Below are 13,623 nucleotides of genomic sequence, written 5' to 3' on the forward strand. Positions count from 1 at the left end.
GGTTGTTCATCTCCTCTCCTATTGTTTGGACTTATTTAGCTTATTTTTACTTGCCACCCTGTTACTCTCATAAAATCCAGTTCTTTTCTTTATATCATTGAAACTTTTGTTTTCTATATCTCAAGTCTTTTATCTATGTAAACAACTGTACAAATTATTTCACTGTTTAACCCAAATAGCCTATTTGCTAATCTATGGGGCAGATCTGGGCTTTCCTGATAAGTCTTGAATTCTATTAGAGTACTATGAATTATTATTGAATTCTTTCTATGTACTATATTAGAAAGTTTTATATACTCATTATTTTGGTCTTGGGTCTTCCATCGCGGTAGGTGTGAAACCCCAATTTCCCTAGATAACCTGCATATTGTCCTAAGAGGACCAAGACCTTCTACAGAAAAATTTAAAATAATTTCTACGTGTTTTCAAAGTTCATTATTTATTTGTTTTTAAATCACACCCAGTGCTGCTCAGAGGTTACTCCTCGCTCTGCACTCAGGAATTACTCCTTGCAGTGCTCAGCAGGGAACCTTATGATGTGCCAGGAATCGAATCTAGTCAGCCATGTGCAAGGCAAGCACCCTATCTGCTATACTATCTCTCCACCCCCATAAAGTTCATATATATGTATATATCTATATATATACATATATACACACATAGTCAAAAGGTTCTAAGGTTTTTTAACAATATATATGTCCTGAGAATCTAAAAACTATAAATCAATCATCTCCCACTCCCTCCACTGGTTTATATATAAACATATAATGTGTAATTTAAAGAAAGGCGTTTCATAAACCCCTTCCACACACTGCCTTCAGCTGTTAAATTTGAGACAAATGACTCATAATTTCAACTACCAATTCTAAATATGAATTTAGAATTGGTATTAATATGGTATTCAACAAGGTGTTTTTTTTTTTTGTATGAATTTTGTATAAATGGTGATGCTTGAAGCATGGGTGGATGCCAGGGAAACTTTTTCACATTCTTTCAGAGCCTACCAAATTGCTATTAAGTAGCTTTTTAAACACAGATTACATCTAAAAGCAATTATTACAGGAAATATAGATAATAGCATATGCCTCAAAGTCCGAGACTAACGTGATCCACATTCCATATTCTCCAGCAAAATCTTATTGGGAACAATTGCTTACATGTCTGCCATAAGCCAAGACAGAAACAAGAGAACATTATAAAAATGGAAACAAAAAAAATTGGTGTGGGGGGGGGAGTTGGTTGGTGGGGGTCAAACTTGACAATGCCAGAGACTGAACTGTGGTGAGCTACACAAGCAACTTACTCTTATCCCCTGTACTATCTCTCTGGCCCCTGGAAACAAAATTTTTGTGTGATTTCAGAAGATAGTAACTGTCAAGATTTGATTGTTGAATCTAAAAACCCTGAGTACTACAGACATATTAAATGCAGGGAGAGGTCTTCTCCCATTTAGAGAAACAATTTGCTTAGGACAACTGCCTATCACTGGACTTGACTTAGCAGATACTATAATGTAAGACTTTTTCTTGATGGTATTAAAATGCAAGTTTTACAATGGAGCAAATAAGTACTTTGTTTGAAGATAATTTGACTGAAATATTTCTCTCCAAAAGTGAAGATTACTTATATTTTTGCTTCTGAATTCTCAGTATAAATTTGTAGTGATTTAAAATTTTAATGTTCTGGGGCCAGAGCTATACAGCAGGTCAGGCACATGCTTTGCATGCAGCCGAAAGGAATTCAATCCTCGGCATAATACTGAGAAATAATAGATAAGTACAGATTTTATTCTATTGATCTGGAATCTCAACTGGGCAAAACTACTGAGGTCAGGAGAAAAAAAGTTGTGAAGATAAACATACTACTACACTGAGGGGGAGAAAAAGAACCAACTTTGAATCTGATGCTTTCACCTGTCACAGGCATTCAAAATTCCAATCATTTTAATGGCCACAGGGAGTCTTAAGGCTTGTTTGTTTTTTTTTTTTTAATTTTGTTTTCCTGGGGCCATTCCCAATGGTGCTCAGGAATCACTTCACGGTCAGCCGCGTACAAAGCAAGCACCCTACCTGCTATACTATCTCTCTGGCCCCCTAGAAACATTTTTTTAGAATAAAACTAAAATCATAACCAATAGTCCTATATAAGAAATTTTTTTTAAAGTGCAACTGAGCAGCAACACTGGTTGGGACTCAAACACAGATCTCCTGACTTTATAGGCATACGCTCTCTATTTTCCCACAGATGTCAACACTTGAAAGTATTTTAGGAAAGTGATTATGATAGGTGGAATGGATAGGATATGGAAAGAAACTGGAAGCTAGGAGACAACAACAGCTAGACTGTAATCACTCTCCAAACACCCACAAATAACAAGGTAACACCTTTTGGAGAGATGTCAGTAATAGATATGCATTTTACTGATAAGATCTAAACCAAAAGTTTAAAATAGACATTTTTGTTTCAAGTAATATTTTAAGATAATGTCCCCAGATTATGATCCATGAAGTGGGGGAAGAGAGAATTAGAAGTTAAGTTTTCCTGAATTCTAGCACAGCAGGTAAGGTGTTTGCCTTGCACACGGCTGACCCAGGTTCGATTCTTCCGTCCCTCTCAGAGAGCCTGGTAAGCTACCGAGAGTATCCCACTTGCACGGCAGAGCCTGACAAGCTACCCTTGGCGTATCTGATATGCCGAAAACATAACAATTAAAAAAAAAAGTAACAAGGCTCACACTGGAGACGTTACTGGTGCCCACTCGAGCAAATCAATGAACAATGGGACGACAGTGCTTATACAGTGCTTATAACCAGTACCAAGCGACATATGCATTGCATTGTTTTTCATATTTCTGTAGAAGATATTATAATGAATAAAAGATTTTAAAGATTTTATTAAAGGGCTTAGAACTTTATCTTGATTTTCTCTGTTGTTTGGTTTTGTCTTTTTGACTTCCCAAAGGGTACTCAAAAGTCTGGGGTTGTTCCCCATGAATCTTGACCAACTGGCCTCCATTTCAAAGCAAGGGTCTGTGGATGTGGTGCTGCTTGGGCCCTGAGGAGCTAGGGACTAACTGGGTCAGGAGGGCGTCACTGAGGTGTCTCTAGGGTCACACCAGGTAGTGGTTGGGGACCTCATAGTGTCAGGGATTGAAATGGAGTCAGATGCACCTTAACCCCTGTACTATGTCTCCAGCCCACCTTGTTTTTGTCTTTTCAGTGGATACTAAAAAGTTAACTACAGTTGTATAAGCATACTTAGAAAACAGAGGGTGGGATAAAAGCAGTTTTCATGAAGTTCTAAGCCCCTTGGACCATTTGAAGAACCCACCTGAAAAAGAAATCTCTTATAGCATTAAAATTTCCTATCACGAGGCTGGAGCTATAGCACAGCAGGTAGGGCGTTTGCCTTGCACGAGGCCGACCCAGATTCGATTCCCAGCGTCCCATATGATCCCCTGAGCACAGCAGGAGTGATTCCTGAGTGCAGAGCCAGGAGTAACTCCTAAGCATTGTCAGGTGTGACCCAAAAATCGGAAAAAAAAAAAAAAAAAAGGTTTACTATCATGGAACCTGAACAATAGCACAGCAGGTAGGGCGTTTATTTACCTTGCACCCAGCCGAACCAGGTTCAATCCCTGGCAATCCCCAAGCACCACCAGGAATAATTTCTGAGTGCAGAGCACTAAGCATCTCGGGATGTGACCCAAAAAGCCAATAAATAAATAAAGTTGCACATTTAAAAAAAAAATTTCCTATCACTTCTGCTTACACTGTGGTCTTTAGTGTTATCAAATGCCATTGCTTAAGTATATTAAGCAATGGGGATACAGAGCTAATTCTCAGTCTCTAACTTTGAATGCTTTCAGGGTGAGTGTATCAGAAATGTAAATGTTTATGAGTCTAATGCTACAGAAACACAGAAGTGTTTAACATATGAACAAAGCAAGTTATATGGATCTAAATGTTAATGTTTTTCAGTTCAACCTTTTAAAACCCCTTTTCAAACTAAATGTCAAATACAGAAGGGGAAAAAATCCTAAATCTATTTTAATTTATTTATTTTGGTTTTTGAGTCAGACCTGAAAAGGCTCAGGGGACCATATGGGGTACTAGACACTGACTCCAGGTCAGCCACATGCAAGTGTCTTATCTGCTGTACTATCTTCTCTGTCCATACTAATGCTATTTTAAAAGTGAACATAACAAAACATTCTATAGACTTAACAGGAGGCAAAATTTAAGTGTACTGCCTTGGAGCCATGTCTAAAGAACTAACTTTAAAAAGTTCATTTCCAGTTGAAATTTAGTCACAATATAAATATACTTAGCTGGAAACCCATCAAAATATATTTAAGAAAATCTTAACTACCTTGTATGTAGTTGTTTCAGCTACAATGACTCCACATATGGTCCCTCAAGCATCACCAGGTGTGACCTCTGTGCATAGAGCCAGAAGCAAGCCCTGAACACAGCTGGTGTTCCTCTCCCCAACCCCCCAGAAAAAAAAGAAAAAAAGAAAACACAATCTTAAATATGGGGCCAAAGAGCTAAGACACTTTACTTATATGCAGCCTACACAGGTTTGTCTTTTTGGGTTTTTTCTTTTTGGGTCACACCCGGCAATGCACAGGGGTTACTCCTAGCTCTGCACTCAGGAATTACTCCTGGCGGTGCTCAGGGGACCATATGGGATGCTGGGAATTGAACCCAGGTCAGCCACGTGCAAGGCAAACGCCCTACCCGCTATGCTATCGCTCCAGCCCCCTACCCAGGTTTGAGCCCCAGCATCACAGGGTTCCCTGAGCACTGAGCCATTAGTGACTCCCCAAAACACCCACCCAACCCTTCAAAGAAGAAAAGAATATCCTGATTAAACCACCAACACTTGGAAAATCACTAGGATTAGTTCAACAGCATGCACCTGAAAATAACACTCTCACTTTAAAAGGCAATGTCTGACGAACTTACTGGGATAGTCTGAAAATTTACAAACAAGCCACAAGATACCACTTTACACATACTATGATTGGTATAATTAAAAAAATTTAAAAGACTACAACAAGTATTGATAAAGTACAGAAATAGGCAAGAATGTGCATTGCTAATTCTTCAAAATATTAAACATAGAGACCAGGGGCTGGAGCAATAGCATAGCGGGTAGGGCGTTTGGCGGCCAACCCGGGTTCTAATCCCAGCATCCCATATGGTCCCCTGAGCACCCCCAGGAGTAATTCCTGAGTGCAAAGCCAGGAGTAACCCCTGTGCATCGCCGGGTGTGACCCAAAAAGCAAAAAACAAAAAAAAAAACCATAGAGACCAAAGAGTTAGCTCAATGGGCTGAGCACATATTTTGCATGTCAAAAGCCCAGGTTTCATCCCCAGCATCCTAAGCACAGGGCCAGGAGTATCCCACAGCACTACTCCTGAGCACAGCCAGATATGGATCTAACAAACCCATTCTAAAAAAACCTTTTTTTCAATCAGAGTTACTATATGAACCAAGTAATCCTATCCCAATATAATTTATGTTTGAACAAAAATCTATACTCAAATGTTTATAGTTTATGTGTGGCTCAAGTGGTAGAATGTATGACATGCATGTGCCAGGCCTGGAGTCTCACTGCCCCTTAGCACTACTTGAGGCAGATACTTTACCACTGAGCCACATCCCTAGATATGAAAGCAATTAGTTTTGCTTACCTTGAAAAGGACTACTTCTTGGCACACTATTTGTACTCCAAAAATAGTACACAGTTTTACTTCCAGAACTATGTGTCTGTAAGTAACTACTCCTTTCCTAAAACTCTCCAAAGATTTTCTGTCATCCTTTGAGTTCTCGTCCCGGGTCTTGGACTATACATCTCAGAACAATAATCCCACTGCTCTTTAACCTAAAGGGGTCGCTCTGAGAATTTGTCTGAATAGGCTCGTTTACACCCCTGATTTCTAGCTCTTTCATGATGACTCCCAATCTTTTTTTTTTCCTTTTGGTTTTTGGGCTGCACCCAGCAGCACTTAGAGCTTATTCCTGGCTCTGCGCTCAGGAATCACTCCTGGTGGGTTTGGAGGACTATGTGAGGCTGGAGCGATAGCACAGAGGTTGGGCGTTCGCCTTTCACAAGGCTGACCCGAGTTCGATTCCTCTACCCCTCTCAGAGAGCACGGCCAGCTACCGAGAATATCGAGCCCGCGCGGCAGAGCCTGACAAGCTACCCATGCGTATTGGATATGCCAAAAACAGTAACAATAAGTCTCTCAATGAGAGATGTTACTGTGCCCGCTCGAACAAATCGATGAGCAATGGAATGGCAGTGACAGTGATGTAAGGTGGCAGGGATGGACCCTGGTCGTCCACACGCAAGGCAAGTTGCTTTAACAGCTATACTGTCACTGCATCCCAACCCCCAATCTCAAACTGTAAACTCTGGATCCATACTATAATGTTCTCTTTTCTCATTTGGTATCTTCACTGAGTAAATCATTGAAACTTCTTTCTTCATTATTATTATGATCAGATCCTTAGTCATTTGAATTCAGGCTCTCAGAGCTCACTGTGTATTTCAGCAGTTTCCTCCACGCCCTATTCCAATCTTTATACTACCTCAGAGTCAATTTCATATCATCTAAGTCCATCAAATGACTATTTAACCTCTCATAAAACATGCTCTTCACAGGCTCACAGTAGTGAGTCTCAGAAATTCGTACCAGAACCTATCTAGATGGTATCTTTTAATATAGCAGCTTGGAGGGAGGGTGTCAGATGGTGGAGGGGGAGGAAACCATTAGAATTATTTCACACGGGAATATTACTCTAAGAACTGTAGTGCAGAACTGTTGAAAAAAAAAAGTATTGGTCTACAGAATAAAATACAGCAGATACAAGAGACTTCAAGATTGGTCTACTAGCTAATTTTCTCCATCTAATCTTACCTAATCTTTTACTATGCATTACCTTAGTAGTACTCAATAAATAAATAAATAAATAAATTTTTAAAAGGCCCTGGGGGGCTGAAATAGCTCAAGTACAAAGCTGCACAAATAACAAAAATACACGAATTACAAATGTGAAGGTTAGATCCATAGCACCACAGGGCCCAACCCAAGCAGGTATGACCCTGACTACCCACAGACACTGCCAGGTGTGACTCCTATAAAATAAACAAAAACCTGGCTGGAATGATAGTACAGGAGGTAAGGCACTTGCTTTGCATGTGCCAGCCCTACTAGTTTGATTCCCAGCACCAGCAGAGGATCCCTTGAGCCACCACCATGAGTAAGCCCTGAGCACTGCTAGGTATAGACCAAATGGGAAAGCTTATGCTTCACGTGCATGAGACTGGGTTTCATCCCTAGCACCACAAACATACAAATGTCCTGGGCCCATCCACACTCAGATCATTTCAGAGTCTAAGAGATCAAAACTCATTTCATAATAAATACTGTTATGTTCCTTCACCTATGTGTATGAGAATATATAGACCTCAGTAAGGCTTTTGTTACTTTATTCATTTTTGGATTTTTTTGGGGGGGACCATGTCCATCTATGCGCAGAGGTTACTCCTTACTCCTGGCTCTGTGCTGAGGGATCTCTCCTGGTAGTATCTGGGGGACCAGATGTGGTGCCAGGAATTGAACCCAGGGTGACCATGTGCAAGGCAAATGTCCTACTCACTACAAATGTCCATCTCCACCTTATTTCAGTATTAGAAACATGCATCTTTAGAAGGCACATGAAATATGTAATTGTGAAATGTAGTATCGAGTCCTTAATACTCAAATGTGTCAAATGCACATTAAAGAACCTTTAGCCAGATTAGACTAATTTACTTCTTGTTTCAAACCTTTAATTAGATATTATAAAGCTTTAACAAAGTAAAAGAAAATGGACATCCAATAGATACCTTTTCCTTCTAGCTCTGGTTATCTGTAAGCTGATTATTTAAGTTATATACAGCTTTTAGCATAATTTGTTAGCTGATGACCCTAAATATTAGTCCCACGTTTCAGCCCTATAAAATATATAATGTTTTCTTTCTTTTTCCCCCCCAGGGCTGACTCCAGATTCTGTGCTCAGGGACCACTCCTGGAGGGGCTTGGAGGACCATATGGGGTGCCAGGGGTCAAACCCAAGTCGGCTGCATGCAAGGCAAGCACCCTGCCTACAGTACTATCACTTTGGTCCCACGTTATATTTCTTTCACAAAGAAAACTCAGGCATCTCTTTCTTTTAAGTGGCCTGCTCAAGGTCAGGAAGTTGGCCAACTATGGAGATGAGAATAAAATCCAAGTCTATCTAAAGTAAATGTTATCACTCTACCGTATACATTCTTTTCATGAAGACTAAGTAGACATAGTTGAGGTTAAGTTCAGAACCCCTTAAAAATGATTTAACCTACAAAATGTAAATAAATATCTTTGTGCTGTACTTTGTATCATCTCAAATCCGTAAGTTTTAGCCTCTAAGAAAATGGGGACACAAATGACCAATGTCATGAAGAGATAATTTGCGCTGAGAATGTAGCTCAGTGGTATATCACATGCCTTGCATGAGGGAGAATCTGGGTTTGGTCCCCATCACTACAAAAAAAAAAAAAAATCACTGTAACATAAAATAGTTAAAGATAAACAGAAAATTTCTCCCCTCACCAATAAGCAAAGAATTAAAACAAAATACCACTATTCAGTGTTTGAATTATCAAAGATAAAGAAAATTACGAAATAAATTCATATATCACTAGCAATTGCAAAAACTATTTTTTCAAAAGACATTTATAAATGTATCAAATGTTTATATCCCTTTACCTAATACTTCTATTGTCGAGATATCTTATGTAATAATTAAAAACAAAGTTTATATATAAATGATCACTGTGCTTTTAGGACACATAACAGAAAATAAAAATGGCCGAAACTTTCACCAATAAGAAACTGTTAAGCTAGGTCCAGAGAGACAGCATAGGACTAAGATAACTGCCTTGCTCGCAGCTGCTATGGGTTGCATCCCCTGGACCTAATGGTCCCCTGAAACACTGCTGAGAATGACCTCTGACTCAGAGCTGAGAACAGGACTCAGCACCTATCACTGTATTCCAAGCCTCACCAGTACTACCACCCTGCCTCCAAAAGAAATGGTCACCTAGTCTTTTAGTTCAATTTAAAAGTGTCTTGAATCTTTTTTACAACTAGGGGTCAGAAAGATATTACAGCAGGTAATACTTATTGTCTTACTTATGGCTGACCAGTTTCGATCCCCAGTACCCCAGATGGTCCCCCAAGCACAATGAGGAATGTGTGAGTCTCCCACACGCAAAGCATACATGGTAGCCAGAGTTACCAGCCCAGCCCATTCTTATATATAAACGTTTTGGTATTTGTAAAAGTAATTTTTTGGTTTTGTTTCGGGGCCACATTGACGGTGCTCAGGGTTTACCTGAGCATTTCTTTAAAAAACAAGAATATAAAAATGATCTATTAATATACATACACCATTTGTATGGTCACAGAAGACACAAAAAATTTCTTTTTTAAAATAAAGAGTTAGCCTTTGGGTGATGATAGCATCACAGGGACCGCTGAAGAGAAAAAACAAAAAAGGCAGACAGTGTGGATGACCACTTTACCTTTCAAAGGACTAGGCACTACTAAATACTCTATCCCAAACAGGAAACAGTCAACACTATTACTTTACAATTGAATAGGGTTATAATAGATTCTTTCTAAAACTCACAGCAAAATACTAAAATTTAAAAGCGCAATTTTGGGCTGCATCAGAATTTAAGAATAACGACAACTACACTCCATTTTCTACCCTTTCTGTGGCAGAAGGGACAGTTTCCTTCTAGCCTTTTAATCAAAGAGAAAAGTGGGACCAACTAGCAGTCTTAATTATAGCTATTGATCATCTCATCCCAAAATTAAAACTGCAAGCACAGGGGAAGAAATGTCTTAATTCACATTTCTTTAATGTACAACCACCTAGCTATCCCTGGGTAATGTGGAAGAAAGAGGAAACTCCTTTATTCCTTAAGAAATGAAATCTCCAGTAGGAATCCCTGACTCATTCCCAAAGCATGAACCCTAAGGCTACTTCCCCTCTACAGGAGTTCAGGGACTGGGCACCTATCCTGACCTCACCAAACAAAGCGCTTTTTTGACAGGCTATGCCCAGGGGGTAACAAGATGATTACCATCCACCAGAAGTGACCAGGGGCCACACCATCTCTTCCTCCATAACCAAACTAAGACTGCAAAAGTCCAGTTCCAAACATTTTGAAATTTTTTTTTTAATTTACCCTTCTTGGGCTAAGAATTAAATTTTCAAAAACAAGCAGGTCAACTAACAAATGGAAAGGCTCTAAATAATATGACTAGAGGCCAAAGAGACAGTACAGCGGTTAAGGTGCTTGTTTTTTTGGCTCGCAGCTGACCCGGGTTAGGTCCCCAATATCCCCTGTGGTCTCCCAGCCCATCAGGAATGATTCCTTGAGCAAAGAGCCAGGAGTATGCTCAGAGCACCGCTGGGTGTGGCCCACAAACCAAAAATATAATACAACAAAATAAAATGATCTGGTCTGTATTTTTCTGGCTTCAAGGAACAAAACCTTACTCCTACACTTTATTATAGGAAGAAATCATCAAAGTTCAACAGTACTATTACAATATTGTATAAAGTCAAGAATCTATTTTATAAGCTGCTAATTTTAATGCTGAAACTTTACTAGACCGAAGTCTCTTTAAAATGTGAAAAAGCATTTTTAACACGAAGTCATTTCACCTGCACCTTGTAAAAATTTACCGTACTTTGGAACAAAAACTATCCCATGTTTGCTGCCCCATTCATTTTTATAGAGGTTCACTATGTCTTTTCTACGATCCAGGGCTTCGGCGTTTAAAGGGATGATTCCTGAGGGGTATCAGCTCGATAGCACAATCTGTACCAACCCTGCCCCCCCGCCCCCACCCCATTTCCCATTTCCAAAGCCCGCGAAAGCTAAGGAGCAACCACTTCCCAAAGTCCCACACTTCCTTTCTCATTCCCCAGACCTCCAGGGTTTCCAACGCCCCAGTCTTGCGCAACATCCGTAGGAGCCGCCGCCGCAACCACCGCCTGCTAAGCCGGGAAACAACCCGAAAGGGAACATTGTCCAGCAGGAAAATAAAAGGGTGTGCGTGGTAGCGGTGGTGGTAGTGCAGGGAGGTGGGGGGAGCATGTAGGAAGTCGCTTAAGGTCCCACGCCTTGGGCGGCTCGGCCCCGCTTTCCCGGGGATGGACCTAGTTGCACTGAGCCATTTCACGCACAAGACTTTTAACCTCCTCCCGAGCGAGCTGGGCCGAGCCCAGGGCGGAAAAGGGGGGTGGAGTGGGGTGGTGGTGGGGGGTGAGACTGCGAAGGTTATCTCCCACTTCAGGACTCCGGCCCGCAACGTCCGTCGCCTCCGCCCCGCCAGGACGGACCATTGTTCCCCGGCTCCCCACCCCCACCCCGGATAGGAAGTGATAGTCACATCCCCTCCGCCTTCGGCAATTCCCCTCGGGAGTCCGAGGCGGGCTTCCTCCGGGATCGCCGCCCCGGTGCGCGGGCGCGCGCGCGCGCGCACACACACACGCACGCGCGCGCGCATACACACAGACACACGCACAGAGACACAGGGACACGCACACAGACACACGCACACAGACAGACATGCACGCACACGCGCGCGCGCGCACACACACAAACACACTCAACCCCTCAACCTCTAGTGGCGCTGACCCATCAAACCTGGGAGAGAAAGAAACGGGACGCCGCGGGTGCACGGAAATGAGGCAAAAACCCCGAGATCCCTGAGGGACGATTCGTGCCCCCAGCCCGGGAGGAAAAAGAAAAAATCAGCGACCCCAGAAACTGCAGCCAGTTCCTCTCTCTGGACCACCGTGGAGACCTGTCGATGCAGGTCTCCGAGGAGGATCCCCCTTCTCTTTGCCCCCCCCCCAAAAAAAAGAGGACACGCCAACCTCTTAGCACGCTCGCGCCTCCGCCGGTCGCGATCCTGTCTCCTCCGAGCCTGTCCAGCCCGCCGCGACCCTCCCAGGAGGGTGCGGAGGTGACGAGACCCCAGCCCCCTCAGACGCCGGCACCCCTCGAGCCTCCAGCTCCGGGCCCCACAAACAATGGGTGGTCCCTGGCGGCGGGGCCCGGGGCGGCCACGGCCCCGGCGGCCGCTCCCTGCGCGTCCCGGGCGCCCCGCCGAGAGGGGCCCGGGAGGGCCGAGGGGTGGAGGCGAGCCGCCGAGGCCACCCGTCCGCCCCGCGGGTGGCTGCGGGCGCGCCCCCTCCGGCCCCGCACGCCCGCACACAAAGCGCCCGCGGCCCGGCCTGGCGAGGCGGCGGGGGGCTCCGGGGCCACGGCGGGGTGGGGGGCGGTGGCGCGGCGGAGGAAGCGACGGCGCAGCCCGGGCACTCACCATGAAGTCCCTGGCGAAGTTGTCCTCTCCATTGTGGTCCGGACTCTTCATGGCCTGGACCCTCTGGATGAATCTCCTCAGGATCTCCACTTGCTCCATCCTCCCGCGGCCCCCCGGCTGCGGTCCCTGGCCAGCCCCCCGCCGCCGCCCGCCCGCCCGGCGCAGAGCCCGCTCGGTCTTCCCCAGCTCGCTCAGCCGGCCCGTCCCCTCCCGCCCGACCCCCGCCAACCCCGCGGCTCCCTCTTCCTCCTCCTCCTCCTCCTCCTCGCCGCCCCCGACAGCGGCGGCGGCAGCGGCACCCGCCCGGCTCCCCACGCCACAACTTCCAGGAGCAGCCACCGGTCTCCCACTGTAAGCGCAGAGCCGCAGCGGCTAGCGCCAACCCCAACCCCCAGCTTGCTCCATCCTCCGTCCCCGCCCTCCTCCGTCCGAGACGCCGCCACAGCCCCAGGAACAAGGCGCTCCGCTCGCCCTGCCCCCCCACCCCCCTTTCCCGGTTCCTCCTCCCGCCGCCCCCCCTCCCACTAGCAGTCGCCGCCGCCGCCGCCGCTGCCGCCGCCGCCGCCTCTCCCCGCGGGCGCGCCCCCGCCGCCACCCAGACGCGCGACCCCGCGCCGAGGCTCCGCCCACTCCCCCCTTCAGCTCCACCGCGCCGCACCGCCCCCGCCCACCCCACCTCGGGACCACGCCCCCTTTGGGCCCGCCCCACCGCCCACCAGCCCGCCTAGGAGTGGTTCTTTGAAGGCGTCTGGGCACTCGAAACACTCGACTCTACTTCCGGGGCGTGGTTCTGGGCGGGCCTCGCGGTGGGTCGAGGAAGCTCGGCGAGGAGGAGCTCGAGGTTAAGCCAAGCAAGACCTAAAGCGTCTGTAGGACTTTTCGTTAGAACGTGTGGCCTCAGCGCCTAGCGGGACACAAGTATCACTCTAGAGTATTTCCGGGCGCTCGCCTGCCCTCCTGGTTTAGTACGGCTCCCTCCGGCGGGCGGACGTCCAGGGGCGGGGCGCGGAGAGGGCGGCGGGGAGCCGAGCGGCATGCTGGGAAGTGTAGTAGGAGCCGCTCCACTACTCCCGGGCAATGGAATGTACGCGGCCGGTGTGCCTTCTTCATAACGACGGGCCCGGTCTCCTCCACAAGGAGACCCTGAGCCCTGGGCATGGCTATTGGCCAGGAAAAA

General features: G+C 45.4%; 1 protein-coding gene and 1 long non-coding RNA gene across 2 annotated transcripts in view; one reads left to right on the plus strand and one right to left on the minus strand.

Moving 5' to 3' along the window:
* Nucleotides 1-8,371, plus strand: part of LOC129405522 (uncharacterized) — a 107,533-nt gene extending 99,162 nt beyond the window's left edge. Inside the window, exon 3 of the long non-coding RNA XR_008630624.1 lies at nucleotides 8,052-8,371. This is a non-coding gene — a long non-coding RNA (uncharacterized LOC129405522). The remainder of the gene's footprint in view (nucleotides 1-8,051) is intronic.
* The window catches only part of PTPN12 (protein tyrosine phosphatase non-receptor type 12), a 73,742-nt gene extending 61,068 nt beyond the window's left edge, over nucleotides 1-12,674 (minus strand). The window contains exon 1 of the mRNA XM_055141133.1: nucleotides 12,447-12,674. Within this exon, the coding sequence (XP_054997108.1) occupies nucleotides 12,447-12,545 (99 nt within the window). The 5' untranslated portion in view covers nucleotides 12,546-12,674. The remainder of the gene's footprint in view (nucleotides 1-12,446) is intronic.
* Between the last annotated feature and the right edge of the window lie 949 nt (nucleotides 12,675-13,623).

Source organism: Sorex araneus, chromosome 1 (assembly GCF_027595985.1).
Source record: "Sorex araneus isolate mSorAra2 chromosome 1, mSorAra2.pri, whole genome shotgun sequence".
In the NCBI taxonomy this organism is placed as follows: domain Eukaryota; kingdom Metazoa; phylum Chordata; class Mammalia; order Eulipotyphla; family Soricidae; genus Sorex; species Sorex araneus.